Source organism: Falco biarmicus, chromosome 10, assembly GCF_023638135.1.
Source record: "Falco biarmicus isolate bFalBia1 chromosome 10, bFalBia1.pri, whole genome shotgun sequence".
Classification (NCBI taxonomy): domain Eukaryota; kingdom Metazoa; phylum Chordata; class Aves; order Falconiformes; family Falconidae; genus Falco; species Falco biarmicus.
The window spans coordinates 20,599,181-20,626,797 of record NC_079297.1 but is presented as its reverse complement, the minus strand read 5'-3'; the positions used below and the strand labels follow the sequence as shown (position 1 = coordinate 20,626,797).

The 27,617-nt window shown below is 40.4% G+C and overlaps 1 protein-coding gene and 1 long non-coding RNA gene across 5 annotated transcripts in view; one reads left to right on the top strand and one right to left on the bottom strand.

Annotated features, from left to right (window-relative positions):
• ANO1 (anoctamin 1) overlaps positions 1-27,617 on the top strand; it is an 82,455-nt gene that overhangs the window by 19,087 nt on the left and 35,751 nt on the right. For all 3 annotated transcript variants that reach the window (XM_056354847.1, XM_056354846.1, XM_056354844.1), the window contains exons 2-6: positions 15,437-15,615; positions 19,278-19,604; positions 21,851-21,949; positions 23,516-23,667; positions 24,980-25,034. In XM_056354847.1, the coding sequence (XP_056210822.1) occupies positions 15,437-15,615; positions 19,278-19,604; positions 21,851-21,949; positions 23,516-23,667; positions 24,980-25,034 (812 nt within the window). The remainder of the gene's footprint in view (positions 1-15,436; positions 15,616-19,277; positions 19,605-21,850; positions 21,950-23,515; positions 23,668-24,979; positions 25,035-27,617) is intronic.
• On the bottom strand, positions 333-27,204 carry LOC130156390 (uncharacterized). 2 transcript variants are annotated; one of them, XR_008824403.1, is made up of 3 exons: positions 27,066-27,204; positions 2,667-2,876; positions 333-1,637 (listed from the first exon to the last, which is right to left on the bottom strand). It is a non-coding gene; the product is annotated as an uncharacterized LOC130156390 (long non-coding RNA). The 2 variants fall into 2 exon arrangements; XR_008824402.1 differs by lacking the exon at positions 333-1,637 and having other exon boundaries at positions 2,137-2,876.

The following is a 27,617-nucleotide window of genomic DNA, read 5'->3' as shown; positions in this document are numbered from 1 at the left end:
TGGGTTTCTAGGTAGAATTGTTGTTTGTGGGGCAATATTCATTATCCTTGTCCTGTTCTGAGGTGCCCTGTGTTAATGCTGAAATTTGTTTGTAACTCAGAGGGAAAAGTCCCTCTTACAGGAGGGGAAAGGAAATAGTGGGAAACCCTCTGTGCACACATGGCCTCTGTGCCAGCTGCTTTCAGGAACTCCTGGGTCATCATGTCCAAATCTTTGCTATTTCGGGCAACCACATCACAGAATCCCATTCATAAATTTCTCAAGTACCATTACAAAAATAGTTTTATTTTATTTATTTATTTATTTTTGGTTTTGCCTCCATTGCTCTGATGTAAACCTCATGCCTCTGATCTGGAGCCTGGTTTCTAGTGATGGTCTTTGAGTGTTTTAAATGTTAATGGAGTCCCACATGCACTTCATTTGTTCTTTATTGCCCTCTGGCTTCTTGACTACCCAGGGAAGAGGGTAATGAAGGGGTAGTTTTCTAGTTCTTTTATTGTCTTCTAGAAATACAATCTTCTTCCTCTGTCATTGCCACCATCCCCTCACTCATTTTGCATCTGTTTAAATTTGAATTCATGTTCCTGAAACCGGGGGAGATGAGTACTGCAGGCAATATCTCAGAGAAACACTGCTGTTGCTCTTCATCTTTACTGGAAGTACCTGGCTTGATACACCCTAACTTGTCATTTGCCTTTTTCTTAGCTATGTCTCACAGCGGGTTAGTTGTACTGTGATCAGCTGTCACATAAGGAAGGAGTCCTGTGGTATCCTGCAATGCTAGACATAGCTACCATGTGATACCTCTGGAGAAGATTAGGAACAGCCTGTGTTTGAGCAGAAACCACGTTCCCCTGTACTGAGAGCCCTGATGGGCTTGTAAAGGAATTACAGTCATAGGAAAGATATTTTTATGGGTGTTCCTTGAAATCAAGAAGTCCCATTGCATTTGGGCAAAGGGTGGACAGGCAGTGGGCATGCAGTTTGATGGTAAGGTGTTAGCTGCAAGTGAGTTTGACAGGGTTTTCCTGATGTTCTGCTGTGAGACCACCTCTCCTACCAGTAGTGACTAGACGTTCTCAGCAGGAAGTGTCTCCCAAGAACAAGATGCAGGTGGTTGTGGGAGCAGAGGAGTGTTTTATTAGCCATTTCTTACACCATCATGAGGGGGGTCAGGCAATCCAGCAACTTGGAGTTACCTATAGTAAAACAAATTTTTGCGTGATTTAAAAGGAAGAAGAGGTTTACAAGGTTGTCCTTTAACTGACATGTGAGAGAGGAGCTGATGTACCAGGTGAGTTTGTCTAGAGATTGAGCAAGAAAAATCTCAGCTGTTTTTTTTGGAGGTGAGGGCCATGAGGCAGTAGTATAAAGACTCAGAAGATCCCCAGATGATCACCTTCACCTCTTTTGGTAAAGGGAATCACACAGTCATTATTGTGGACAGCAAGTCTGGTTTCTGAGAGGAGGTATTTCTTCCAGGAGTTTAGGTAGGAGATCAGATTTAGAAAACTGAAGAAATGTTTGGTCAGGTGTGGCTTACCACATTGTATGTGGCTGTTATTTCACATAGTCTGAAAAGTTTGAGAAATTAATTGTCACTGGGATTTGAGCAAAAACAACCTTGTCTTTGGTACCTACAAAGTAGGAAGACAGAACTGTCAGTAAATGATAAAACCAGTAAGTATCCTTTCCCAGACTAGAAGAGGAAGATGCCAGCTGAAGGGCAGAATGGATCTCGTGCCAGTAGTGGAAGTATTGACTCATTTCAGGATTGCAGAAGCTTGGCATCCCAGCTTAAACTACCAGCCATTGCACCCATGAGGACTACGACCCATGAGGATGCAACCAGTGTACCTTGTTTGGTTCCTGGTGATGAAGCAACAAGGCTGCGTTCAGAAGGGCAGAGTTTTAAAAGGTCATTGCTGGGTGGAAATTTTTATCTGCTCAACTGAATCAATATTTTGCAATTTGTAAATCTTACAGCTGTGTGGTGCACCCCAGTGATCTTGGTGGATTAATGAAAGACAAACGACTGTCTGCACAAGAAGATCCCTTTGCCCCCTCTTTTTTTCCTAAGGCATAGCAGCAGCACAGCTGGTCACTTTGGTTGTGACGCTACTAAGCATTTCCATATTTAAACAGTACTCCAGATTGTTTATTGAAGTGGGTAACAGATATGCCATCCCAGCCTCTGGGAATTGCACCATAAATTTCCCAAATAAATAGGTGTTAAGAGAAGAAGCCAAACAGGATACAAGTGCTGAAAAGGAAGATGTGTCCCATTCTGTCAAACCAGCAAGTAATTGTTTTACTATGAAAAATAGCATTTGAGATACAGATTCTTCTACAATTGGCTGATTTTGGTGCTTGACTTCTTAAATCTTGTTTAAAAGGTCACAGGCTGAGGCTCTTCTAAGAGCCTGGGGGCTGATTAACAAGTGGAAAGATTAGCAGAGAAAGCACTTGATATTTTCTTGTCCAGGGAGATCCCAATAGGATGCTGCAGGAATTGTTACACAGGCTAGAGTAGCTGTGACGAGGCATTTTTTTTTTCCCACTGGAACATTATGTTCAGAGGTGACAGCTTGCACTTGGTCTGTAAATATTTTCTCCTGTAAGAATAGGCACTCCAAAAGCTTTGGGCTGGTTCAAGTCATACCTACATTTATACTTGCTCCAATTTTCAGTACCATTAGGACATCCAGCCTTCCAAATACAACTTTGTGATGTACTATTGCAGGACATTAATCAAGAAGAATTTCTGTGTTCTCTGAAGTTTCCTTGAAGCATCTTGTTGAACTTCTTTGTCTGGAGCTGTGCTGTGGTGGGGCATTTGCTGTGCTGCGTATCTTCGGTGACAGGCAAGAACCAGCCTGCAGGTAGGGAAGGAATAAGGAATACAAACTGTTGATCTGAATTATAAGTGCTTCCTGAAGGAATATAGTTAGAGATGAAAGTTATCAAGAAAGAAGTCTTAGTTTTATATAAACAAAAATCATGCTCGTGTTAAAATTAGATAAAGAAAATAGATTCAGAAACATTACATGTGTTAAAACATTCAGATGTTTCTTCATGTCAGTACGTGGGGTTATTAAAAGAAGTACAGTCACTATCCACTGTCTGGGGGCACTAACATCCTTTGTGTGTGTATTGGTGGAGTACAAAACACCTGTACTCCACTTGCTGTCTTCACTGCTGCTGGAGGAGCTGCTTGGATGGAAACCACTCCTCTGGGAGGAGGTCTGACATAGCTTTCCCTAACCAAGTCCCCCACCAATTCACACCCCCCACCCCAGTATATGGTCTCTTACAGGCTATAAAGCCAGGGAAATCAATTGCATGCACATTTTATCCCAAGCTGCTCCTCCATGGCTCCTATATTGGCAAGAAGCAAATGTACATCACTTGGAAGGTTGTCTTGTTTTTATTATGCGAAGGAGGCAAGCAGGGCAATGTGTGTGCGTTCGCTCGGCGGCTGGCTGTGGGCAATGCCCTGGTGCCTTTGAGCCAGGTGAGGTGCCTGCCTCTCTGTACGCCTTTACCAAGCATGTAGTATAAGGGTGCCTTGATCTTCAGTTGTGCTGGGGAGTGACAGGTTTAAAAGTTTACACCCCCATGAATTTTTTTCAACCGCTGCAACTGGCTCAGATATTTTAAATATCTTAAGTCTCTCAAATTCATGCATTGTGCAATAGCTGATGCAGGGTTATGACACCTGTTCCACTGTAACCACTGCAATACATAGCCAGTCACAATAAAGAATAGCAACAGCTATGGGTTCCAGACATCTAAAAGGTTAGTAAAGCAAATGGTTCAAGGACATGACTAGTGAGCTATATCCATTAGATTTGAAATTGGTCAGAATTGCACCACCTTTGCTTATATTTAACTAGTTGCCCTGTATCCCTTTAAATACCGGTATTGACATCATCACTGTTGTCAGGGGGAAGAATTTTTCTTTCCCTTAATCAGCAATAAATTTATCGCAAGTTTAAAAGCAATCACTTCAAGGTAATTTCTAAAGAGCTTGAATATTTTTAAAAACCTGGAGTAATATAGAGACTATTCATGGGACTAGAAACCTTGCCGGCAAAAATGTATCATGTGTCTTGTAAACTGGTTGAACTAACCAACGTAGAGTATGTTATTAAAAAGTGATAAAGTTTGAAAATAGCAGTTTACAATATTTCAAAAAAGTTTATGGAATAACAGATACACTAAAGGAAAGTATCCAAAGAAATTACTTTTCTAAATATTTTTGTAAAACAATAATTTTTCATGCAGAGTATTGTTTTTTCTAAACATTTCAATGCTTGAAGATAAGCAATATATTAAAGTTTAATTCCATTTTATTCCATTGTTTAGGGTTTTTTTTTTTCACTGAACTGATAAACATTTACTAGATAAATGAATAGAACGTTTTCCTTTAAAAAAAAAAAAACAAACAAAAAAAAGGCAGCAAGTGAAATACTATTCCGCTAACCAAAACAGAAAAACACAATAAAACCTTGTCTTAAGCTTATAAACTTAATCACTCTTTAGAGGAAAATAAATTCCTCTCCTAAATTCTAGGATGAAACCTTGGCCCTCTATAAATAACAAGGTTACAACATCTTCAATATCTTTCTCAGGAAATATGAAAACAAATATTGTTTTCTCTCTTTCTATCTGTCTGCATTGATGTCAAATGCTTGTTCTTGGCAGGAGTTGCCATTTCCTTTCTTACCCAGAGTATCTTCAGGCAGACCATCACTGAACACATGAGTGTGATGCATTTTGGTCTGCTTCATAGTTCTATTTTGCTTAAGACTCAGACTTTTTTAGCTTTTTTTATATATATAAAAACATTTTTTGGTGGAGCCTTGCATTGTACAGTCCAGGATGAACCAATACCATTCACTTGCTGGACAAACTGTAATGAAACAGCTACAATTTGGGAATTAACAGAATATTTGGCTAAAAGAGAGACATACTGTTTGAAACTATATAATTTTTAGGGGTTTTTTTGGTGGTCATATGTTCATGGTGCTCAGAGTTGCTTCCTCAAAGGAGGAGAATTTATGCCTAGTACTAAAGAGAGAGTGTTGAGAGTATGTCATAGGAAGACTAATGCTCACCTGGTGATGCTTGTAATTGTCAGTCTCTTTTCTGGGGACAATTTCTTAAAGAGTAATGAACAAGACAGAAAGGGCTCTCCCTTTTGCTATTATCTCAAACTTTCTGAGATAAAATACTGGACTATAATTGCCTTTTATTATTTCTGGTTCCATTAGTGCATGTGCCATACGTGATTGTCTTAATGATTAGAAAATTGTCCTTGTTTTGGAGGGCTTCTCATTGATTTTGCCAAGACATTCTTGTTCATGCAGAGGTTGAACACAATGATCTTTCAAAATACGTCTCTTAGGTTTTCATTATATAAAGTCACTAGATTTGGTGGGGGTTTTTTGGAGGTGGGTAGTGGTGTTAAGTGCCTACATGCTGGCTGTGGACATGACTGCCTTCATGTGGAAATATGCTTCTTTAAAGACCATAGCTTTGGTAGGGATTCTGAGCTCCTTTTGGAAAAGTACTGCCACAGAACAAACAAGAGCAAGTTAGGAATGAAACCTGGAAATCTGGATAGAGATTTTGGCCCAGTTGCCTCTGACCACATGCAGCACCCACAGAGTCCTTCATGCTCTGCTTCTTTTCATTTTATGGTTGATGGCAATTTCATGGCAATTTCCTCTCCTTTGGTCTTTGGTAGTAAATGTGGATTGACTGGTGTGTCTTTGGATAATCCAGGCATTTTAGTAAGTCTGTTTGTGGTTGCAAAACCCACAGGGCAGCAGTTTACACTTAGACTGGGTCTTGACTGTTCCTTTGATATGAAGATGTAGTAGAAACTGAAGTTTGTCAAAAGCTTATTAAGGAAGAGACTTGGTGAGCCTGGGCTCAGCGCTGCTGTTATTATCAGCTTCCCTGCCGAGGGCCAAACTACAAAGAATGCCTATCTCTGCTCAAACATTTCAAGTGTGCCTTTCATCTGGGGGGTCTCAAAATGCCTTACCAAGGCACTGGCCCAATCCTTCCTCTTGTCGGCATGGAAGGGAAGGTGGCTTTGCTGACAGCTTACTTTTCTGCTCCAAGAATTTTGCCACCCGAGATGGGACTACCAGGAATCCTAAGCAGGAGTATCTTATTTTTCTATAGCATGTGTTTCTGCATCCTCTGGCACAGGGCAAGCTAGCTGGCCAGCACGTGGCACCTTCTTGGAGCATCAGCCTCTTTGTGTCAGTCAGATCTCAGCTTTCTTAAAAAAAAGGAGACGACTGCCTGGTTGCATAGTCACTTCATAGGTCTTCTGCCTCTGGTGTGTTTCAACTTTAGTTCATTAAGACTGGGGAACACAGGGAATGGTGTTGTCATGGTTAGACAAGAGGTAATAGAGCCTTTTCCCTTCATCGATTTGCATTCATTTGCTCAGGGAGAGAGAGAGATTGTTTCAATTGCCAATGAAAGTGGTTTATTGTCATAGAGCGGTGTTGCTTTGCATCCGAGTTAAAACTGCAGGGGTATGAAGAAAACCTGCCAGAATCAAGCTTTGGCTTAGTGCAGGATTTTGCTTTTATTTCCTCAAATAGCACAGAGCTAGAGGTTGCACTGGGACCTTGGGTGGATGCTGCCTACCACCACCCCACTATCAAACCAGCTCCAGCTGCTTCGGCACACCCAAAGAACATATATGAGGTGGAGCTGTGCCATACAAAGCCCAACCCCACCCAGAGTGACTGGCTCTTTCAGCGCAAATGTAGAAGAGCTGCAGTTACTGAACATGGTGATTATAGTCACAACCATCTTTGTCAGGTTAGCAAAACCTTCTAAGACATCCGTGCCTAAGTCTATGCAGTCTGAATGCCTGTGAGACTTCATTGCATGGAAATTTAAACATGAGGGCAAATGTTTCAAGATCAGGACTTTAAATGGGAAACCTCTTGGATCAGAGCAGCCTTGCCAGTCAGTACATGCTATGGCCTCAGCCCCAGGTTGCCATCTATGACTCATACTTTACCAGGAAAACTGATAATCTTTGAATCCTTACTTTTGCATGGTTGGTATAAGGAGCTCTTTGTAATAGCCTGGTAAAGGAAAATATACTTAATATTTTAAATGTATTTAGATATCTTTAAAGGCTGCTGTAAGAGTTTAGGTATACGTTGTCCCAATACATATAAATTATCTCCCCATAATCTCTTTTTTAGTATTTCTTTCCTTTGATCTTACTGCTCCCACTGGTAAAAATTGCCTTTCCTTGGAACATACAAACAAAAGTAATGGGCTTGACAACCAACAGCATTCATAGGGCATGAATTCAGTGGATCTTCCATATCCAGTCCATCCCCTTGTTCTCACAATACGTATAACTCAGGATATGACATTGCAAAGTGCATTCAAGAAAGTCATCAGTACATGTTTTGGAATCAACAGAAACTCAAGAGGATATGTTTCAGAATCACACCAGCGCTTCTGCTGTCATTAAAACAAATATAAAATGCAAAATATGTTTCTGTATGTGTAGCAATGTATAACTAGGAGCAGAATTTCACTCATTTTGTCTATTTTGCTATGAAGTACTATCAAATGACAGAAATAATTTGTTAACACTGTAGTTACAGATTGCAAAGAACAATCTGCAGTGGACTTGAGCATGGCTTTAATGCTGCTTTTTGTGGAATAGCCACAGAAGCAAATCTGAAATATTTTTCCAGAGTCTGTGGAAGAAGAGTGCTTAGTTTAAGTTTTTTAGAAATATATCTGGAAATAGATTTACTTAATAGACCATTAAGTACTTGTTGGTACTTGCGGGGGGAAAAAAGTGCAATTTCTTGGGGGGTGAGGGAGGCTTTGTGTGTTTTTATAAAATATGGGGTTTCCCAGGGTCTAAATAAACAGACAGCACAGGTCTTGTTACGGTAGAATTTATATTTGCATGTTCTTCATGTGTTATTGAAAATGCCATTTTAATCAAAATGTTCATTTTCCCAACATTACAGTTTTTAGGTGATTCTGCTCTTCATTTTTAGTTTCACAAGGCTTGTGTCAGGTTAGATGTGTTCAAGCCTAGGAACATACTGAAAACAGGGTAAATTAATCTTTAAAAACAAAAATAGAAGGGCAGAAATAGAAATGATGTCATAGTTGTGTGTTCTTCTAAGCTTCTTTTAACATGTTGCTGATAATAAATCAATAACTTTAAAGCTGTAGACAGCCTTCCAGGAAAGCTACAGCCCCACTCTAGAGACCCACTGTTGATAAGTCAGTACTGAGAAATATAGCTAAGCAAGCTGATGTTTCAAATATTCCTGCTAGGAGATTTTCTCCACCTGCGTGACAGGAGTTGGTTTTTCAGTCTCCCAAATATTGGACACACAGTGTCTGAATGGGCTCTGCGATTCAGTGTAGTATGAAGTGCTAACAAAGTTGTCAGCATCAGCTAGATTAAGATTGTCCTGCTTTTGAAGTATTTCTATTCTGTAAAGGAAACTGTCCTTGAAATCCAAGTTTTGTATCATTGTTCAATCTTTTTCTTTTTTTAATGGACTGGATCGTGACCTGCTGTTTGCTTCATTAAGGTAATACCCTGTACAGATCTAGGCTACAGCCAAGTTTTAAGAAAAATGCAAAAGCAAAGGAGATAAGTGAGTTCCAGGGTGCCCTACAGAGCGTGGTGCTACAGAAGATGAAAGGGACAGGGAAGCACCTCTCTGCAGGCGGGTGGAGAGGTGTCAACATCCCTGAAAGCATTAGTCTTGCCCAAGGGTAGGTTGGTTGCCTTTTGCAGCAAACCATTGCCTGCCAGGCCAGTCAATGGTATTAGTGCAACCTCCTGCATCTCCGGAAGTAGTGCAGCTAGAGGCAACATCTGGCTGCTCACAGCTGCAGAGGCGAGGGAAAATTTAAATCAAATGGTCACAAATGTGGATCTAATCAGTGCTTAACTTCTGGATTTTGAACAGAACAAAAGTTCAGGACATGTACGACTGCTCCTTGAAGAGCACTGTGGTTCCTGACCGGGGTGTTGGTCTCAGGCCAGTGCCTCGTAAACAGGTGTCAGTGTCCCAAAAAAGAACTCCCCTCTTTGCCAGTGGCGGGTATCCTCGCTGGCATTCCCACAGCAGAGCTTCATGGGACAGGAGGAATGACCCATAGGTCAGGAATGAGATGCACTGGTGGAGTGGCATAATGAGGCTTCCTTGACATTTGCCTTGCCTTATTTTTCCCAGGGACGAAGTGGGGATTTTGGGCTCCAAATCTGACAACCTTTTTATGTATCACGAGGGGGGGAAAAAAACCAACCAAACCAAAAAACTAAAACAAAGAAAGAGGAGGAAGTGATAGGAAGTCACTTGTGAGAATTATTTTTTTCTCTCTCCTAAGCCGAAGGATTAACCTGTAGCTTTGAACCTAGAAGATACAGGAAAAAATGGGTAAGACTGTGCTGAAGGAGGATTCTGCTGCTAGGGGGCAATATACAGTAAGCAAAAACATGCTAAAGCGTTTTTCTCTCAGTATCCATCAAAGGTTTTTTTAAACAGAACCCAAATCCAAAAAATATCTGACATATTGCATACATTAGCATTTCTTCTGCAGAAATAGTATGAACAATATATACAACCTATATTTATATGTGTATTCTAACATATATATATTTGTGTGTGTGCATGACTTCCTTAATACGCTTCCTCCCTATTGCAGTAGGTCATTACCAGTTCTGGGACCTTTGCACAGCACTTTTATTTGTTAATTCATATGGAACAAATGTCTTCAGTTTATGGAATCTAACCCCCATACACTAGTATTTCAGAAGCTTTTGTGAAGAACTGGTGTTATGGCTCCTTTAAAACAATTCACTCCAGGAACTTACCCTGTCTGATTCTTAATTTTTCGTCCTGAATTCTATCACAATTTATATAAGGCAAAAATATAAGAATGTGGAGATGTAAAATTCTTGAATCACATGGTCTTGTAACTCTCCTGCTTCTTCGTTGTTGCGAACGACTGGGACAGCTAACTTAGATGTCTTTATGACTTTTTTGTTCTAGCCACTTTCTTAAACATACTCCCTAAAAAAGAAAACAAGGGGAGATAAGAGAAGCCAGCTTCAGCAAAGTTACTGGTTTTGGGCTGAAAAGTGAAATAGTTGTTCGTTTGTTTATATATACTCATACTTAACTTGATGATGCTCATTTTAGAACTAGCTCAGGATGCTTCTGTAAAAACTGCATTGTGTGAATGCAATTTTTCATTTATTTTAATGAAAAAAATACTTTTTGCCTGAGAATTCAGTGGCTGTATGTGATTATGACTATAATATTAATAACATGGTGGATCAAGTCTGAGGCTAGTAGTGCAGAAAATAAACCCGTTTCTAGAGGAGATTTTCAGTTTTGGGTCACCTGGTCACCAAAGTCCAATGGAAGAGCATTGTCTAACAGAATAAAGGTTACAGCGTAATGTGCCAAATTTCTGTGGTGGAAAACTTATTGTTAATTTTTGCAAGAGTTTGAGGACTTCTACAGCTGCAACTGAAGTTTGAACAAAGGAACAGATGTTTGCAAATTGGAGGAGTTTTTTTATTAATTTAATCTTATTTCCCATATTGTCTGGAGCAGGAGACTCATTGGAGATTCAGGGGGAGAAGTAACTGGTCAAAGACACGTGACATGCACAGACCCTCCTTACTGTTGTAATGCACTGTCTCTGCTGATCTTTTCATTCACCGGTTTCTGTCTTCATGTTCTCATTTCTGTGATTCATCTAAGTTTATCTACTTCAGATTAATATAGCATTTGCTTATTTTGTACTGGAAGTGGCACAGAGCTCATTGTACCTGATGCATCTTAGAAATTTCAGAATGGGCTAACATACCTCTAACTTTACTGCAGTTCACTAGGTCATTGTAGTGTCTCCATGCTCTGAATTTGCAGCTGGTGGCTCAGTGTAATCCACAACATCCCAAGATCTCTGGGAAAGCCCACAGAGAGCAGAAAGGTAGCTTGAGAGCTGCTGCAAACATGTACGTCTTCTTTTTCTTGCTTTCCCATGTTAGTTCACTTGTAACAAAAAAGGGTCAGCTTTTAAGATACGTGTATGGTCATGTACCCTATGGAGTAGTCCCTAGACATAAGTGCTGCCTAAAAGCCTGTTCTTTCATACCAACTACAAAAATTACAGGGTTATTAACAGCAAATATGGGAATTACCTGGCAGCATCTGTGCTAAGGAAGGTAGAAGTTCTATACATGATTGACGTTCACCAAATGTTTTCTCAAACCTGGTTCATGGATGGGATTGAAATTGGTTTCAAATGCTTTTCAGCGTTCTGCGGCCTTACAGAATGACAGGCAAGGAATACTTTAAAGTATGTCATTATATATTCTATACTTGGCAGGGTGTTCTGCAATTCATAGCAAATACTGGGAAATGACAAAGCAATATATAATAAAGTGTAAACGAAGCATCGGGTGTGTCTGAGACTGTGTTCTGGGAATAGGAACTTCTGCTGTCTCAAAATCCATGGCTTTCTGAACACTACCAGCTGACTGGTTATGTGGAAATATGTTGAGTGCTTCTTCAAGTCTTTGTTACGGTGTTTTCTGGTTAGTAAACGGAAGAGTGAGTTAGTCAGTGTTAGAAGGCAGCAAAGCTAGCAATTTACACAAAACTCAGCTTTCAACAAAGAGATTAAGGTGTGACTCTAGCTGAATTAGGACATTAATGTGCTTTGTGCTCTTCATATTACATCTACTACCTTAACATAAATAATTCTGAACTTAAATTTGAGATTAAATTTTTGTCCTTGTTTAATATGATTAAGACAAAACAGAGATTAATGTTTTTAACATTATTAGTAATAATATATTACTATAATAATATAATAATATAATATAATAATAATAATAAAATATTAAAGTATTTTAACTTTAAAATACTCCATTGCCTATAAAAAGACATTCTGTGTTCGGCAAAAGAATGCTTCAACCTCTGCCAAATCAGCATAAGTGAACTAGTTATAATCCTCATGCGTTTGTAATTACCAAAGTGGTTTGGATGGCTTCATTTAATATAAATCCTGACATCATCTTTAAATACAGAAATCAGACTTGTTGTAATTAAGATTGTATCAATAAAGCTCTCACATTTCACATCTTTTCCAGTAGTCATAATAAACCAAAATTGTATGATTCATTGTACTTCATTCACCTGAAGTATTTGTTCTTTCCGATATTGCCAGGCTACTGATGTGTAAACAGAAATGTAAACATATGGTTGCGGATGGGTGATTGTTTGGGCTTGCACAATAGTACTGAGTCATTTCAGCAGGTCTCCTTGCTCTGTACTGTGGACTTAAATGCTGCTCGGAAGTGCAGCTGCAGAGCACAGGGAGCTCATTTGGACTATATGAAGCTTCTGATTTTTGCTTTAAACATATTCCATCCTAACTGTAATTTCTAAACTAGCCCTTTTCAGTTCACAGGTCTATTATGAGATATACAGAATATTCAAATTCCTAGTCAGTGAAAGGTGCTTCACTTTAATATCCTCTCTGATCTGCTGAAGTAACTAGGTTGTATTTAGTATATGTGTGAAAGCAGGAAAAAAAAGAGAGAGGACTTCTGCAGCTTAAGGTATTATTTCTAGAAAGTTGTTTCAGGCATTCTTCCAAATAAAAACTTGGGTTGTTATGCTTATGGAATTCCAAAAGTTGTTGTATTATTATATGAGTATTTTACAACTATAGAATAAAAGCTTGAGTACATAGGATTTTGCAGCTGATTGCATTTGTGTCAGTTCCCTTGTGTTCAGGGAGTGTGTGTGTGTATGTTGGGAAAAGAGAGCGTACATGCATGGGGAATTGTTACAGACGTGCTAGTCACTCCCATGAGACAGCTGATTTTTTGGCTGCATCTCTATATTACCCCATAAAAAGCTTCTTTAACAATTACAAATTGATAGTCAAGTGGTATACCGAGTTTGAGGATGCTGCCCCAAGATCAAAAGTATGGTATCTTTTCTGAGATAACTATTTGAGAATTTTAAAGAAAAAGCCTAGAACAGCAGCACAGATCTGTGGAGATGTGGGTGTTGCATGCTGTGCACATGAAATATGTAAAGATACTTGCTACCCAGATTTTATGCAAAGATGATGCTGTAGACAAGTGCTGTAGTTCCTAGACATACAGACAGCTTGTAGAGAGTGGCTTGGGGTAGCAGATTTCCCAGATATGGGAACTGAAATTAAGATCCACAAACTCATGGGGTCTGCAAGATCCAGAGAAGCCTGACTTTCATACTAATGTTTATCTTACTCCGATAAGCTCAAGAAATCTGCCAGGGCTCTGGCCACACATTCCTCCTCTGCTGCTGCAGATTGTCCATGCTAACTCCTGTGTGTCACCACGAGGGACCTGGATTGCAGGTTCAAGTAGTACCCTCCCAACATTAAAGTTGGGTCAGGTCGCTTGGGGCCATGTGCGGTCGAGCTCTGACCAGGGATGGATTGAGATTTGTAGCTTCACTGCACCCTTTCCCCATCGTGTGATCACCCTTGTTGTTAAAGAATTAAGATTCTTTTTATGTCTGGTCATAAATTTCTTTGTTGCAACTTGTGTCTGTAGCCTCCTATCCTTTTGCTGTGCACTTATGAGAAGAATCTCTCTGCCAAATCTGTACCTGCCCAGTAGGTAGTTGAAGGCAGGAATGGGACCCCATTGATTGCTTTCTCTTTGGGCTGCGCAAGCACAGATCTGAGCCTGTCCTTGTGTACTTGAGCCCTATGACCACCCTGATGGTCCTCCACTAGACCTGCTGAAGTTTGTCAATGTACTTCTTGGGCTGGGGAGCCAAAACTGGGCACAGCACTCTGGTTCTGGTCTGGCAAGTGTCAAATACAGGAGAAAATAACTTCCCTAGACCTGCTTTCTTACTAATGGAGTCCAGTATGCAGCTATCCTCTACCACTCAAGATGGTCACTTACTTTGAAGTTGTCCACCAGGACCCTCAGCTTCTTTTCTGCAGAGCTACTTTCTGTTAGGTCCATGCCCAGTTTGTGCTTGTGCTTGAGAGCAATCTGTCCCGGTGCAGGACTTTATATTTGACTTTGTTGAGCTTCATGAGGCTGCTCTCAGCCCACTTTTCCAGACTGTCAAGGCCCATTGAAGTGGCAGCTTTACCCTCCAGCTTATCAACCATGCTCCTCAGTTTCACGTCACCTGCACACTTGTTGGGGAATGAGGTTTTCCCTGTCTCTTCCTTCCACATCATCCCTGTAGTTCAACCAAATCCAGATTGGTGGTTTGGTGAAAAGGAGTAACATGCTTTTAGGTTAAAACATAGCTAATTAAAATGCAGTATTTATCCTCACTTCATTATAAGCTTAGTTGCAGCTGTAGGTAGCAGGAAGTATTCTTCCTGATGGGCTAATTCTGTACACTTTCTGCTGTCATGTGCTCCAGAGACAGTGTTGAACTAGTTGCAGCAGCAGAGTATTGTAATATAGCCGCTATTAAAGTGTGCTCCTCTACATGTTTTTGTTGTTCATTTTTTTTGCGGGAGTTAATTTAGTATCCATTCAAGGCTAAATTCTAATATTCTTGCTTTACCTTCACTCTTTAGACAAGCAAATCCTACTCCTGTGTGGTTTAAAAAAAGGGCATAGCACTGCAATATTTTACGTCAATGTCAAAATGAGTAAAATATTGGAAAACTTTTCCTTCTGTTGCTTGCATAAATGCACATATGCAAACACTAGTTTGCATTTTGTCAGTTATCTGGTTGCTCTAGTTTTCAGTGAAATTTTTACATTAAATCCTTTAGCCCATCTTTATACTTAAATAATAAGTGGAAACAATACAGATGTCTGGCAGGTTGAGAGAGAGGAAACCTCAGATTTCAAGACTGCTTCAATGAGAACAGTTCAGTAAATCAGATGCAGTACATAGGTACTTGAGGAGAAACCCACTACATAGTTTTTCAGCATGAACAAGTGCTTGTTGAAGGAGAAAATGCCTACTGAAAGGGGGAAAACACCATGCCAGCTATTTTCACCAGCTAATTCTCAGACTTCCCCCCCCCCCCCCCCCCCGCTTTTTTTTCCCTTCTCTTGCCAAGAAATGTAATCATTCTATGAGACCATACAGTAAACACATCCTGTGACAGCAGTGCAGAAACAGTCAACTGAGCACTCCTCTGGAGGAGGAGGCCTAGGTAGGGCTGAAGAGGGCTGTGGGAAAGCTGAGAAGGGAGGCACAGAGAAGGGGTGGGAGCCCTGCACAAGGGCTTATTGGCAGGAGAAGGCAGGAACAGGATATGTTCCAGCTTTTGGGTGGCTCTGGGAGGAGCAAGTGTTGGGATTAAAGTGTCTTGATGAAAGTGTTCCTTTTCTTTTCAGACGCAGACAGTGAGTTTCATGGGGTAGATTTTCTGCCAGAAGATCTCAACGAGGCTCCAGAGGAGACAGTGATGAGGGTGAACAAGAAATACTCCTGTCTACCTGCTGAGGAGAAGGGAATCCACATTATCAACATCCGAGCTATTGAGGATATAGGATATGACCAGCATGAGAGTACAGTGAGTAAAGGACTTGCCAGATGTCTCATAACTGGCGTACTGCACTTTACTGCTTAGCTTATGTCTCATTCTTTCCATTCCCAGGATGCTCTGAAATCCTCTACCTCCCTTTTTCAGAGGTGCTGAGGAGGGTTGCCACGAGCCACAGTACATGCTAATTCAGTGAGGTTTTTTCTTTTATGTGAAGAAGGGAAGCAAGGGATCCTTGTTTAACCTGTAGCATAAAAAGGGATTGGCTATTCTTAGAGTAAGGAATTTGACAATAAGGCTGTGGCAACATTTAAATCTCTTTCAATGTGTAGACTAGAACAGGAAAAAAATGTCTAAAATTTCATGCAAAAGCTATTGTTAATGTAGGTAACATTAAACTAACATTCTGTCGCACACAATAGAGGTTGAATTTCCAGTGTCATTAATTGTGCCTTGGTTAAATTGTTTAACACTGATTTTAAAGGAAGTTGGTAATATGAATACCCAACAGGATTAGGAGTTGGTTATGTCATAAACACATAAAAGGAGTTTATTCAGGTAAAGGAATTGAGGTGGAGCAGGCTATATATCAGATCTCACTGGAGAAAGATGTACCACAAAAAGCAATACTCCATCATTGTACTTAGGTTTAATTAGGATGGAGCATGGAGGAGTGATTCTGTCAGAGTGTAAACATCCCTCCTGATGTGGTAAAACTGAAATGTCTTTTCTCTGTCTTGTTTGCAACTGAAGGGACTTGAGCTTCACATGGGCTAAGTCAATGCAGCTCTCTTATTTCAGCATGGCAGCACTGTGAGAAAGGATGTGGCCTATAAGTACCTTTCAGCATTAATGCCCTGTCCTTAAAATAATCTGTTTATTTAAATCAGGACCAACAGGCTCCTTTGAGTTTTTCTGCTATATCCTTTTCAAAGTAAAATATAGCTATTGTCATATATTAAGAAATTTATTGAGGCTTTAGTATCCACAGTGCAGCACCTTCTCCTAAAATACCAGCGAGCCCCACAAGGGTCAGCTTTTCAACAGGAAAGTTCAAAGAAACGTGAAGAAGCTCTCATTCAGTTTCTCATGCACTTCCTGATGGCAGTGGCTCAAAGAGACAGACACTAGGGATTTTCAGTGCCACTTTTCTCCACCCAAGGCATGCTCCAGGAGAAGAGGAGCGGTGGTCAGGATGTACTGATCTCTCCTGAGCTCCCCAAGCAGTCAGAAACAGCTGGTGCACTCACTGCTGTCATCTTCAAGAGCCATCTTCAGTCATGCCCATTTTCTTTATTAATTAGTCTCCACAACAGACCAGCTAATTGCTGTCCCTCGTAAAGTCAGTCCAGTGAAGGCAGGAAGTTTTGGGGCCTGAGACTTCCGCCTATTTTATCTCCCCGCCTGTAGCTGAACATCTGTCAGTTCAGCCCCGTTTTTCAGAAATGTATGTTTAATTAATTAATAAGATCAACATATCTTTAAAAATGAAATATGATTAGTTATCTTAAAAGAAATCCTAGTGTTCTTTTATCTTGTTTACAACAGCTATTTACTTTGAAGAGGCATTATATCCTGAAAATCCAGTTATTTACTATTTCAGAACATTTTGTTTCTATAGAAATTTGCATAACAAGCTGTCTGCCACAAGCAGACTGTCAGCTTGCTTTTAAAAAAAAAATATTCTGAATTCACAGGTGTCTGCCATTACTTTCTTCTTGCTTCACAATCAATAGTTATTAGTGGGTTTCTATGTTGTAGCTTTGCTTAAGAACTAAGTAGGAATATCTAGATAGGGCATAACTATGAGCAGCCTGTGCCCCGATGAGTGTGTTATTTTCATGGCTAAATAAGACAGATGTGGAGCAGGGCAAAGAGGGAATAGGACAAATAGCAAACTCCATGAAGGCAGCAAATGCTATATTATTTTATTATATAAGTATGTATTTGGAGCAAAGGGGTTAGCTTAAATGGAAAAGAGAGATGGAAACCTGAAGGAAAAGGAGAGAGAAACAGATAGCAAAGGCACACGTGGAGAAAGTTGCGAGGGACTGAGGAGATGGAGACCTGCAGCCAAGCTGGCCCTGGGCAGACATGATCAAGTCAGGCTTTGGAAAGCAATGAATGTTCAGGCATCCCCACCTCGGCAGACAGCTGTTCCACATACTGCCTGGCATCTCAGGCTTCTTGCTGTGTGCCAGTCCTCCTTGCTGTGTGTTATCGCTATGCACTCATCTGATTACGCTTGTCTAATTACTTCTTCGGTACACTTCCTCCTCTCCAAACCCAGGAGGATGGGGTTTGCTGCTTCAATTTGTTATGTGAGTAAAAATCTCCCCACGGCAAAAAGGGAAGAACAGACTGTCCCTTAAAGGCATTGATTTATAGTTAAAGTGGCTGGAACCTGCCCTCCCCAAAGCAATGATAAAAGTAATATGCAAATTTGTGTAACACTGGGTGGGTTTCAATGAAGTTTTGGCTATATTGGCTGTCATATACTGTACAGTAAGCTCAGAAATTGCTCTTTTCATCTGGGGTTTAAAAATTGGACTGTCTTAGAACCAACTCTTTCCAAATAACTTAACATTCATGGGTTTAAGTATGAAATAAACAGAAGGTGTACACAGCCCAAAGGACTTTTGACTGGTATGATTTGCAGCTGACGGCCAATTGTGGTCAATTGAAGCAGAAGTCCTTTTCCCTACATGGAGGCTTAATGTTCTTCTGTGAAACTAAAAGCCAGAAAATGTCCTTGGTCCCTGAAAGGCCACTCCTGTCATGAGTATTTTTTGTAAAAACAAATGTACGTTACTAGTGAATTTTCTCTCTCTCTTTTTTTTTTTTTTTTTTTTTAAATAGTCTGTGCATCTCCAAGGGTAGAATTGTGAATTATGCATGAGAAGTGCTATTGAAGTAGAAATTAATAATTGTTAGTACTTTTTTATGTTTCTATAGTTGCACTGTGCAGTTTTCATATAAATGCCTGGAAATGGAATTGTGTTTTAAGTCTTACATTTCTTGCAACTTACACAGCATTAATTCAAGATGGGAGTAAAGCCTTTGTCACCATCAGATTGCAAAGTGACACAGGTTTTATAAGTGGGGAAAAGAAGTGGGAACTCAATAAGCAGTGAACCCACTTCCCTGGCTACAGTCCATCTGCATTTTTGGCTGCGCTTCATGACCAGCTGGCTCCCTTCAGTCTGTATCCAAGATGATCTCTTTCTCAGATGATATAAACTTGCAACGATAGATAAGAGAAGTGAGAAATGTTTCCACATGATATTAATCTACTTGTCAGAATTGAAGTGCAGATGTCTTGGGTGGAAAAGGACAGATGATCTTAGTGGTGATTAACCCCCAAAGGAGAAAACCAAATCCACCAAGTAGCTGATTTACAAACTAGTGTGCTGGTAATTAGATTAAATCCCAGTCATTTTATCTATTTATTTCTGGCCAATAAAATCCCAGCTGGCTATCAGTAAATTGCAGGTGTTAACTTGCAAAATTGTTTTGAGTCAGTAGCAAGGGGATGCTCCACCCGTATGCTTGCTGTTTGAAGAGGTCATTGTGTACTCCTGGCAAGAAGGAGTCCTTGCTATAAGGATATGGTCTGTCTGGTGTCCGTGTTGGCATGTGTACTCATTATTCTTCTCTCTCCTTCTCTCCGCACCCCCCTTCCCTGCTTCCAGTTATTAAATTCCCTATCCAAAAATCCAGATGCTGACTGCAAATATGGACTCTACTTCAGAGATGGCAAGAGAAAAGTAGACTACATCCTAGTTTATCATTACAAGAAGTCCTCTGCAGGGAGGACACTCGCCAGGAGAGCTCATCATAATGATTCAAGTGCCCGAAGCACCAAGCAGGACCAGCCACTTCCTGGGAAGGGAGTGCACCTGGAAATGGGAGAAAGTGAACCTCACGTGGATTACCATGAAGATGACAAGAGGTTTCGCAGGGAGGAGTATGAAGGGAACCTTGTGGAGGCTGGTCTGGAACTGGAACGTGATGAGGACGTAAGAAGCCATTTCAAAGAGTTAAAGATAAGGAAGATAACTGATGGTCGAATTCTGGGAGATGCTGAGCTGCTCCTGGGAGCCTGGCTCTGGTCAAGGTTATGCAAGCTCAGCTCTTCCAGAATTTTATTTTAGTTCTGGCAGTGCCATCCTCACGCACTGATTTAATTCACTTCACCGGCATGGGCTGTGGTGGTGTTAATGCCCTGTGAGGTGAAGTTCCTTACTTTTCTTGGCCAGGACTCATGACACATCCACTATTACAACACAGCTTATTGATGGTGTTGCCGTATCCAGAAGTGAGACTTAAATTGCTCTGAACATTAATCCCAGTTTGGTGGGTTTACAGTATGCTGTGGTTTGGACCCACTGGTAATTCCAGTTCTGATGAAATATAACTGATACAGACAGTGACATTTTTATACCTCAGTATAGACTTCAAGAGAATTAAGATTGTTCAGGAGGTTCTGGTACATGCTCTAGCTCGAGCGCGTGGGTCTGTATTACAGTTTGCTCTTTCCATTCTTAGACAGGAACAGTACAGCTTGTAACGCCTTTCACCTGTACCCTGAAACCAGTATATTCTATTAAAAGACCATTAGACTATATAAAAAAATGATGTGTGTGAAGTACTGCCAGTGTGTGATTAGTGGAAATAGGCACAGCCGTATTAATTTCAAAGAAAGACATTGCAATTAACTGATCCAACCAATACGCCTGCAATTCCTGTGAGAGAGGATAAACATTTATGCTGGTTTTATTTACAGGATCTAAAAGTTGAGATTAAACATCTCAACAAGACCTGTGATCAGAGTGTTAAAAAAATGAATCTGCCACCTATTATTCACAAATTAAAGGCACGTACATAATTTTATATAGATAGATAAATAAAATATGTGTTTTTGTATGGTATAATGCAAAAAAAATTTTCACTGTGTCCCTCTGGTGAAAATAAGACTTGCCTTCCATCAAGCTTGCAAGTGGCTGCAGTGAACTGGAAGCTTGTCTGTGCCAAGTCATAGATATTTAAATCCATTGCAAGATGGGAGGTCCCCACCTATGACACATAATATGATTTCAAATCATGCTCAGGGTTCAAGCCAGGACACTGTAAGAGAGAGAGAACCTCGTCGTTTCAGTACAAGATACCAAACCAGAGCAGGAATGTATAGAGATGAAAGTAAGCCACAGGGGTTTACATCAGGTTCCATATCCAGCCTGTCGGTGCAGGGGGAAAAACCTGCAGTCGCTGGGACTTGAAAAGCATGCCATGAGGTTGCATTGGAGGCCTTACTAATTGCAAAAAGAGCACAGGTTTCTTAAACATATGTTTACTAAGTCAGTTAAACTCTTTTCAGCAAAGTCAATTCGAAGGTGGTTTGGAAGCCATGCCTTATGGGAAGGCTGGCAGTTATTGAGATCCTTTGAGTAACTGATTTCTAGAAAGCCAGTGAGGAATATAGCTATGTGAAAGCTAGTTATAATAACTGCCTGAGCTGATATAGCAGCAAGATTAGGAGGATTTGTTAAAGTTTCTTTCTCTTCTGTTTACTGACTGCCTGCTGGTTTGGTACCATTTGTTCAGTGGCTTTGAAATAATTACTCCTGTGGGAGTGCCAGAAGCAAACCCCCATGTCCAGCCATCTAGAACAGAGCTCAGAGAACTAGTAGGGTGCAAGCATACTGCTAATATTATCACGAACTTTTATGGGTTTTTTCTTTTGTTTTGTTGATTTTTGCTTACCAGTTTTCCTAATTAAAATGCTAAGTGTTTTAATGTAGATATTCACTTCTGTATCTGAAGCTGCTTCTTTCTTACTGTGGTTCTGATCCTGAGATACTGAGCAGCTCTTAGGAGGCATCAGGGACTTTCTCAGCTCCATTAATTACAGTGCACTCAAGAAATCATACCATTTGGCTGGGTGCCTGTGCTTCAGATTTAACTGGTTTAGTCTGTATTTGTGTCCATGGTCATTAGCTTTTTTTCCCCAAATGATTTTTATCTGTCTAACCTCGTGGTAATTATTCTGGAAGACAATAGCATTTTTGAGTCGCATTTTATAGCAGCTCAGCACAGAAAGGTGTTCAGTGATTGTCCTGTTGTTAAGAAACTAGCTGTCTGAAACAAATGAGATTTATCATGTTGGCAGTAATAGAATGTTTGTTCCTTAAATATTTTTGAAACACAAGGGGAAAAGTATTTAATTTCCTCTCATCAGTAACCTTTTCTCTTGCCTTTTTTTAAGACTAAAATCCATGGCATTGGATTTGTAAAAATACATGCACCGTGGAATGTATTGTGTCGAGAGGCAGAATTTCTTAAGCTCAAGATGCCCACAAAAAAGGTGAGTCCTGGTATTTTTGGTTTGGTTTTTTTTTTTTTTTCTCTCTGGAAGGCATAGTTTAAACATATGTTCATCTCTGAGCACCTTACAAATGCAGACTTTTCTTCCCACAAGCATTTTTAAAATAGTTAAGCAATCTGTACAGAAAATGAGAGTCACAAACTTGCTTGCTTGGGGCAGCAGAAAGAATAACTGGAAGGAGGAAGGGAAATCAAGAATTAATGACTGCTACTGCTGTCTGTACACAATGAGAGTGATTTCATGCAATGCTTCATCCTCTCTGTGTGTTTTAACAGAAAACATTGCAATTGATGATGAAATTTCTGTGTGCGTTTTGGAGTTTTTTTCTTAACTGAAATGCTAGACTGCTAAAAATGAACATAAAAGTAACAATTTGTGTGCAGTAGTCTTGCTGGGTTTACTGACTATTCCTATACATAGTTAGTCATGTTTGCAGGAGTTGGAACTACTGTACCACAAAATAAATTACCTTTCAGAATATTTGAAGTATCATTAAAGAAATGACAGTATATTTTCATCAATTCTAAATCATCTGTGATAGATAGCTACCTGTTCAGTGAGCATAGCTTAGAGATGGATTAATATTTAAACACATACTAAGTGCATGTCCGAGACTGCAGAGGGAAGTCTATAATGGAGCAAGAGACAGTCTCAAAGCCTAGCATCATTTATTACAACACTAAACCCACACTTTTGGTTTGGCTTTCATATTAATTCCCATTATTGCCTCACCGCTGATTTTAATCAGAAGCACAGTTAGATAAACAAGTCTGTTGTGATCCTGCAGTTAAAGCTGCTTTGCCACAGAAGAAAAGTTAGAGTGGGCATTTTGTGGGGTATTTTTTGTGGATGTGAAAGAGGCCACCTAAGCCTGCAGGCATTGCCCAGAAGAAGCGATGTGCCAAAGAACACTCTCAGACCCCTAAAGCCTTATTTCCAGCTGAGCATCTCCCTGCAGTGGGAACCCTGCCCTGGATCTGCATGTAGTTTTTGTGGCTCAGAGAGGGAAGCCTGTGTGACCTGCTAACACAATTCCTGCATTTAGCGCTAAAGAACTGCAATTGACATTTTAAGAGATTTTGGTTCCTTTATATGGAAGAGGAGAGACTCCTGAAACCTGCACAGTATTCCCAGGAAAGCTCCCTGGGAGAGGAGACCACTTCTGTTGTTTTACACAGGGGCTCTGTAGCTTCTTCATTTCTTTGTCCTATTGCACCAAGAAAAAGAGTAAATGCCAGAGAAGCCAGTGTCTCAGGAGCCAGTGCTGAGTATATCTCCACTGAACACCCCAGTCTGATTATTTGGAATCAAACACGGTCCGTGTTTTGGCTCAGAGGAAGAGCAGTAGGCTTCCTCTGCTTGCCTTGCTTTGACTTTCCCATCCATCTATGTCTTTGTGAATGTTTTCAAGAAGGTAAGCTATATTCCTCAATACTTGTTTGTGATGTATTTACTTAATTGATGGTTTATTCCTTACAGTTTATGCTCACTTATGGATAACCAAAAAGCAATAAAGTTTTACTGTTTTTCTCTTTGCCTACTCAGATGTATCAGATCAATCAAACCCATGGTCTTCTGAAAAAGATTAATTCCGTAATTCAAAAAATAACAGAACCCATCCAGCCAAAAGTAGCAGAACACAAACCTCAGACAGTGAAGCGCCTCTCCTATCCTTTCTCCAGAGAGAAGCAGCACTTGTAAGTGAAAACTTTCTGTAGTTGTCCAGTGTCAACAAGTTCCAGCCTTTCTGACAGCAGCCAAGGCACCGAAAGGTGAAAGGGAAAATGAACACCTAGACTTTGTTTAGGGATTACTGTAAAAAATAATTCCATTTTGCAGTAAATTTACTTTTTTTTTTTTTTAACTCACTATTGAGGAATGAGGCTTTGTAGAGCCCCTCTGTGAAATCTCTGTGTGTTTTAGCTGCTGTTGTGGCCTATAATACATATCTGTATAACTATAAGCATCAACTGTTAGACCACCAAATACAATTTATAATGTAGTTTACAATAGTCTACTTTCCACATAAAATAAAATGCTCAGTAAAACTTGTAGCCAGAGATGTGGGTTGATAAATTTCAGAATAATTTCATTCATCTGGTATGGGTAGCTCACCCATGTACTGCCAGCCATGCCTCATCTCTGGAAATGTTATGAAGTCAGTGGTAGCTTTGCCATCGATTTCAGAGCAGTAAGAAGAGCTGTAAACGTGGGTGTAGGAAAAAAATCATAAGGTGGGGCCCAGCCAAAGTTTCGACTGCCCTGGATTGCTTTGCTGCTGCTCTTCCTTGGCCAGCATCCCAGAGGAGAAACTTTGAAGACTGTGTTTATATATGTGCCAGCTGGAATGAGCAACAGTCTTGGGGCAGGATTTCTTCACTGTACATGCAGGGTTTTTAGTTTTTAATCAAGGGATGCAGAACACTGGTGGAGTTGTGTGTGTTAGAGGGGCCAGTCAATGTATGTGACATTTGACATGTTTTTGGACTTGCAGGAAACTTATTTATATATTTATTGCATGTAGGATGTTCCTACGGTGAAGGAGCCCAATGGCTCAGAGAAGGCCCAGAAGATGCTCCTTAGCTTAGGTGTGGGTGTGCCTTACGCTGCTTGCGGTGGTGGCTTTTTTCAGTGTGACCACCTGTGTCTTTGCTGAACAAGGGAGGCAAGAGTGGCCTCATGGGATTTTAGGTACAGACAAAACATAAAGATTATTAGGAGAAATTCAGGGCCAGCAGTGATCAGGAATTCAACTTAAATGAGCATCCACGGTCTCTTCTGTGCAGAAAAGCCTATAAATATATAAACCATGTGAAACACGTAAGTGGCCTCTTTAAAACAGGAGAGTTGGGATGGACTTTCTTTTTGATGACATTTCTACAAGCCATTCTTTAATCTTAGCTATGAGAGATCCCCAGGAGAAATGAAAATATTGAAGGGGTCAACAAGAGCAGGAAATTACAGGCTTTTTTTCTTAACCTAATGGTCTTCCTTCTAATCTTTTAACAGATTTGATTTGTCTGACAGAGATTCCTTCTTTGACAGCAAAACAAGAAGCACTATAGTAAGTACTGTATGTAAATAATTTATGGTGGATGTTGCCTTAGTCATGGTTTTAACAGCCCCTTTGCCAGCTTTAGTACGTTGCGTGTCTAACGTTTGCCTTTCTCAACCAAATGCCAAGGATCACCTGTGACATCAGTTACTGAAATTATAAATGCAGCATTTCCAGCTTTAGTTTATGTGCTGAACAGGAACGCTGACAGGTTGCTGCCTTTTGGAAAATAATGTGGATCTTCTTTCTAGTTCACAGTTAATTTGGGACAGTTTCTTAGGAGGCATATCAGCAGAAAGGAATAGACTTAGATTCTCCTGCTGGTTCTGCTACCAGCTACGTGCACCCCTGTGACTCATTTACCTTTTTCTAACTATACATTGCTCTTTTTGTAAAATGCTGGGAAATCTCCCAAGACAAATTCCAATGAAATTTACAGGGAAGATTATTTATAGTTTTGGGGAGTGATTCTCTAGAATGGTGTTTAAAGTGTTGAGGTTGATGATTTCTGTTTAACATTATTTAACATTTTTAATGATTTGCCTTTAACGTTAAAATTTACATGGAGCAAATGAAACAAGGACAGAAAACTGCATCTTGTTCTGATTGTTTATGCATCTGTTCACCCCTGTTATGCTAGTGAGTGTGATGTAAGCTTGCGCAGCACTGGAACTGGGCTGAGCCATTCCTACTTTTGTGTTGGAGGGCTTCCCTACTCCTTCAGCACTACCATGGGACTTTTCCTCACTTAATTAAACTTCTGCAGTTCCCTTACAGAAATAAAACCTAATACAGGAATACGATATCACAAACTGCATTTGAGTGCTTTCTTGTGACTTAGAAAACATAAGAGTGGGGAAGAAGGTGTAGCCTCCTTTATAGCCACTGAGGGGGGAATTGAAAGACCAGCTCATATGACATCCGGGGCAGTTGGAAGGGACCATGCTAAGCAGCACTTGCTGCAACACTTTTCAAAGTATAACATGGACTCTTCGCCCCATTCCACTCTTGCTAATCGGTGCATTGGAATGTGACTGTGAACATGCTTTTATCTTATATTTAACTTTAGCCTTTTTGGATGCTAAGTGGTTTCCAAAAGAGCTTAATCGCAGTTATAGATGCCTTTTATTGCTACGGTGATAAGGGGTGTAAGATATCTAACTTCCCTTTCCTGCTTTGAAATTCCAGTGTGTGGACCCCATAATGTAGTTCCCAGGTAGCTTGAAGTGCACTGGTTTGATGTGAGCACAATTTATCAGGGCTAAGTGAATTTGACCGGGGAAGGCAGATGCAGTGGCATAGAAATGGAAAAGAAAAATACAAACATATAATTGGCTTATTTGCAATAAAACATTTCATTTGAGATTGAAAAAAACCCATAACTTTTGTTTGTAGACTTTCTTTTATATGTCTAGATATATGGTAAAAAAAATTTGTAAGTCCCAGAAACTTCAGGGAGCAAATGAAGAGTTAAAATTCATGGCAACAGGCTAAGAAAGGTAGCAGGACAAAATGGCACCATAGGGCAAGAAGGTGAGCAAGACTGACTGAAAAATGGACTGAAGCAGAAGTATCTCATAGCAGAGGCAGGGAGGAAGAGGAGGGATGGGGTTGTTTTAAGCCTCTCAAGGAACACTGGGCATAAAACGATAATGCTGGTAGTATGTTAATTTGAAATCTCTGTAAATCACCCAGTTATAAAAGATGTATTGAATGCTTCCCAGCGTCATTTTATCCTGCATGCATTTATTTTTGTATTCTTGTTTCTTAAAGTTCTCTCCTGCCTTTCTCATACGTATTTTTAAACCATAGTGCAAATATTGACCCTTTTGCCTACTGCAAAATGAGTAAGAATCTAGCTACTACCTGTGAGTCTTTGATGGATAGAAACTAAGCCGAAGACCTTTTAGTTATTAAAAAAATAACCCAACCCCAAACATTATATAACTGGGAATCTTTCTGTGACAGCCCTTTAACTCACTGGAGTTACAAAACAACAACAGGCAGACGAGCTGTGGGACTTGCCCCATATGCACTCACTTGCTTCCCTCCGGGAACTGGGCAGCAGTCAAGTTAGCATGTGGATTAGGGAGCATCTCCAGGAAACCAGTCCCTGACTCCCCAGACAGGCCAGACAACAGGCAGCAGGTCCCTTTGCTCAAGGTTTTCCTCTGCTGCCCGCTCCCCTGCCAGCCTCATGCTGGCTGAGTGCTTGCCTTGCCTAAGAGCACTGCTGCACGGGAGTGGCTGAAAGCCTAACCACTCGGGTGGCATGCTCAGATGTGCAAAGGTTATTTGACAATAAATGCAATATAACCTAAAATAAATACATCTGTTTTGCCGCCAAGGTCGTGCAAGCTCAGAAACTTTTAGGTCAGCCTGTGTTAGTCCAGTTTCTGATAAATGGCTGCGTGCTGTGCACACATTAGAGCCTGAAGCTCTACTGAGGTCCTTGGATTGAAGCCAGCTTGCGCCATCAGAGGCAAGGGAAAAGGTGGTGCAGCACACCACCTGGCCCGGGTAGAAGAGGGCTTCTGATCTTTGATCAATGTCTAACATGAGCAAAAATAGCGTTTCTGTTATGTGGGTGGT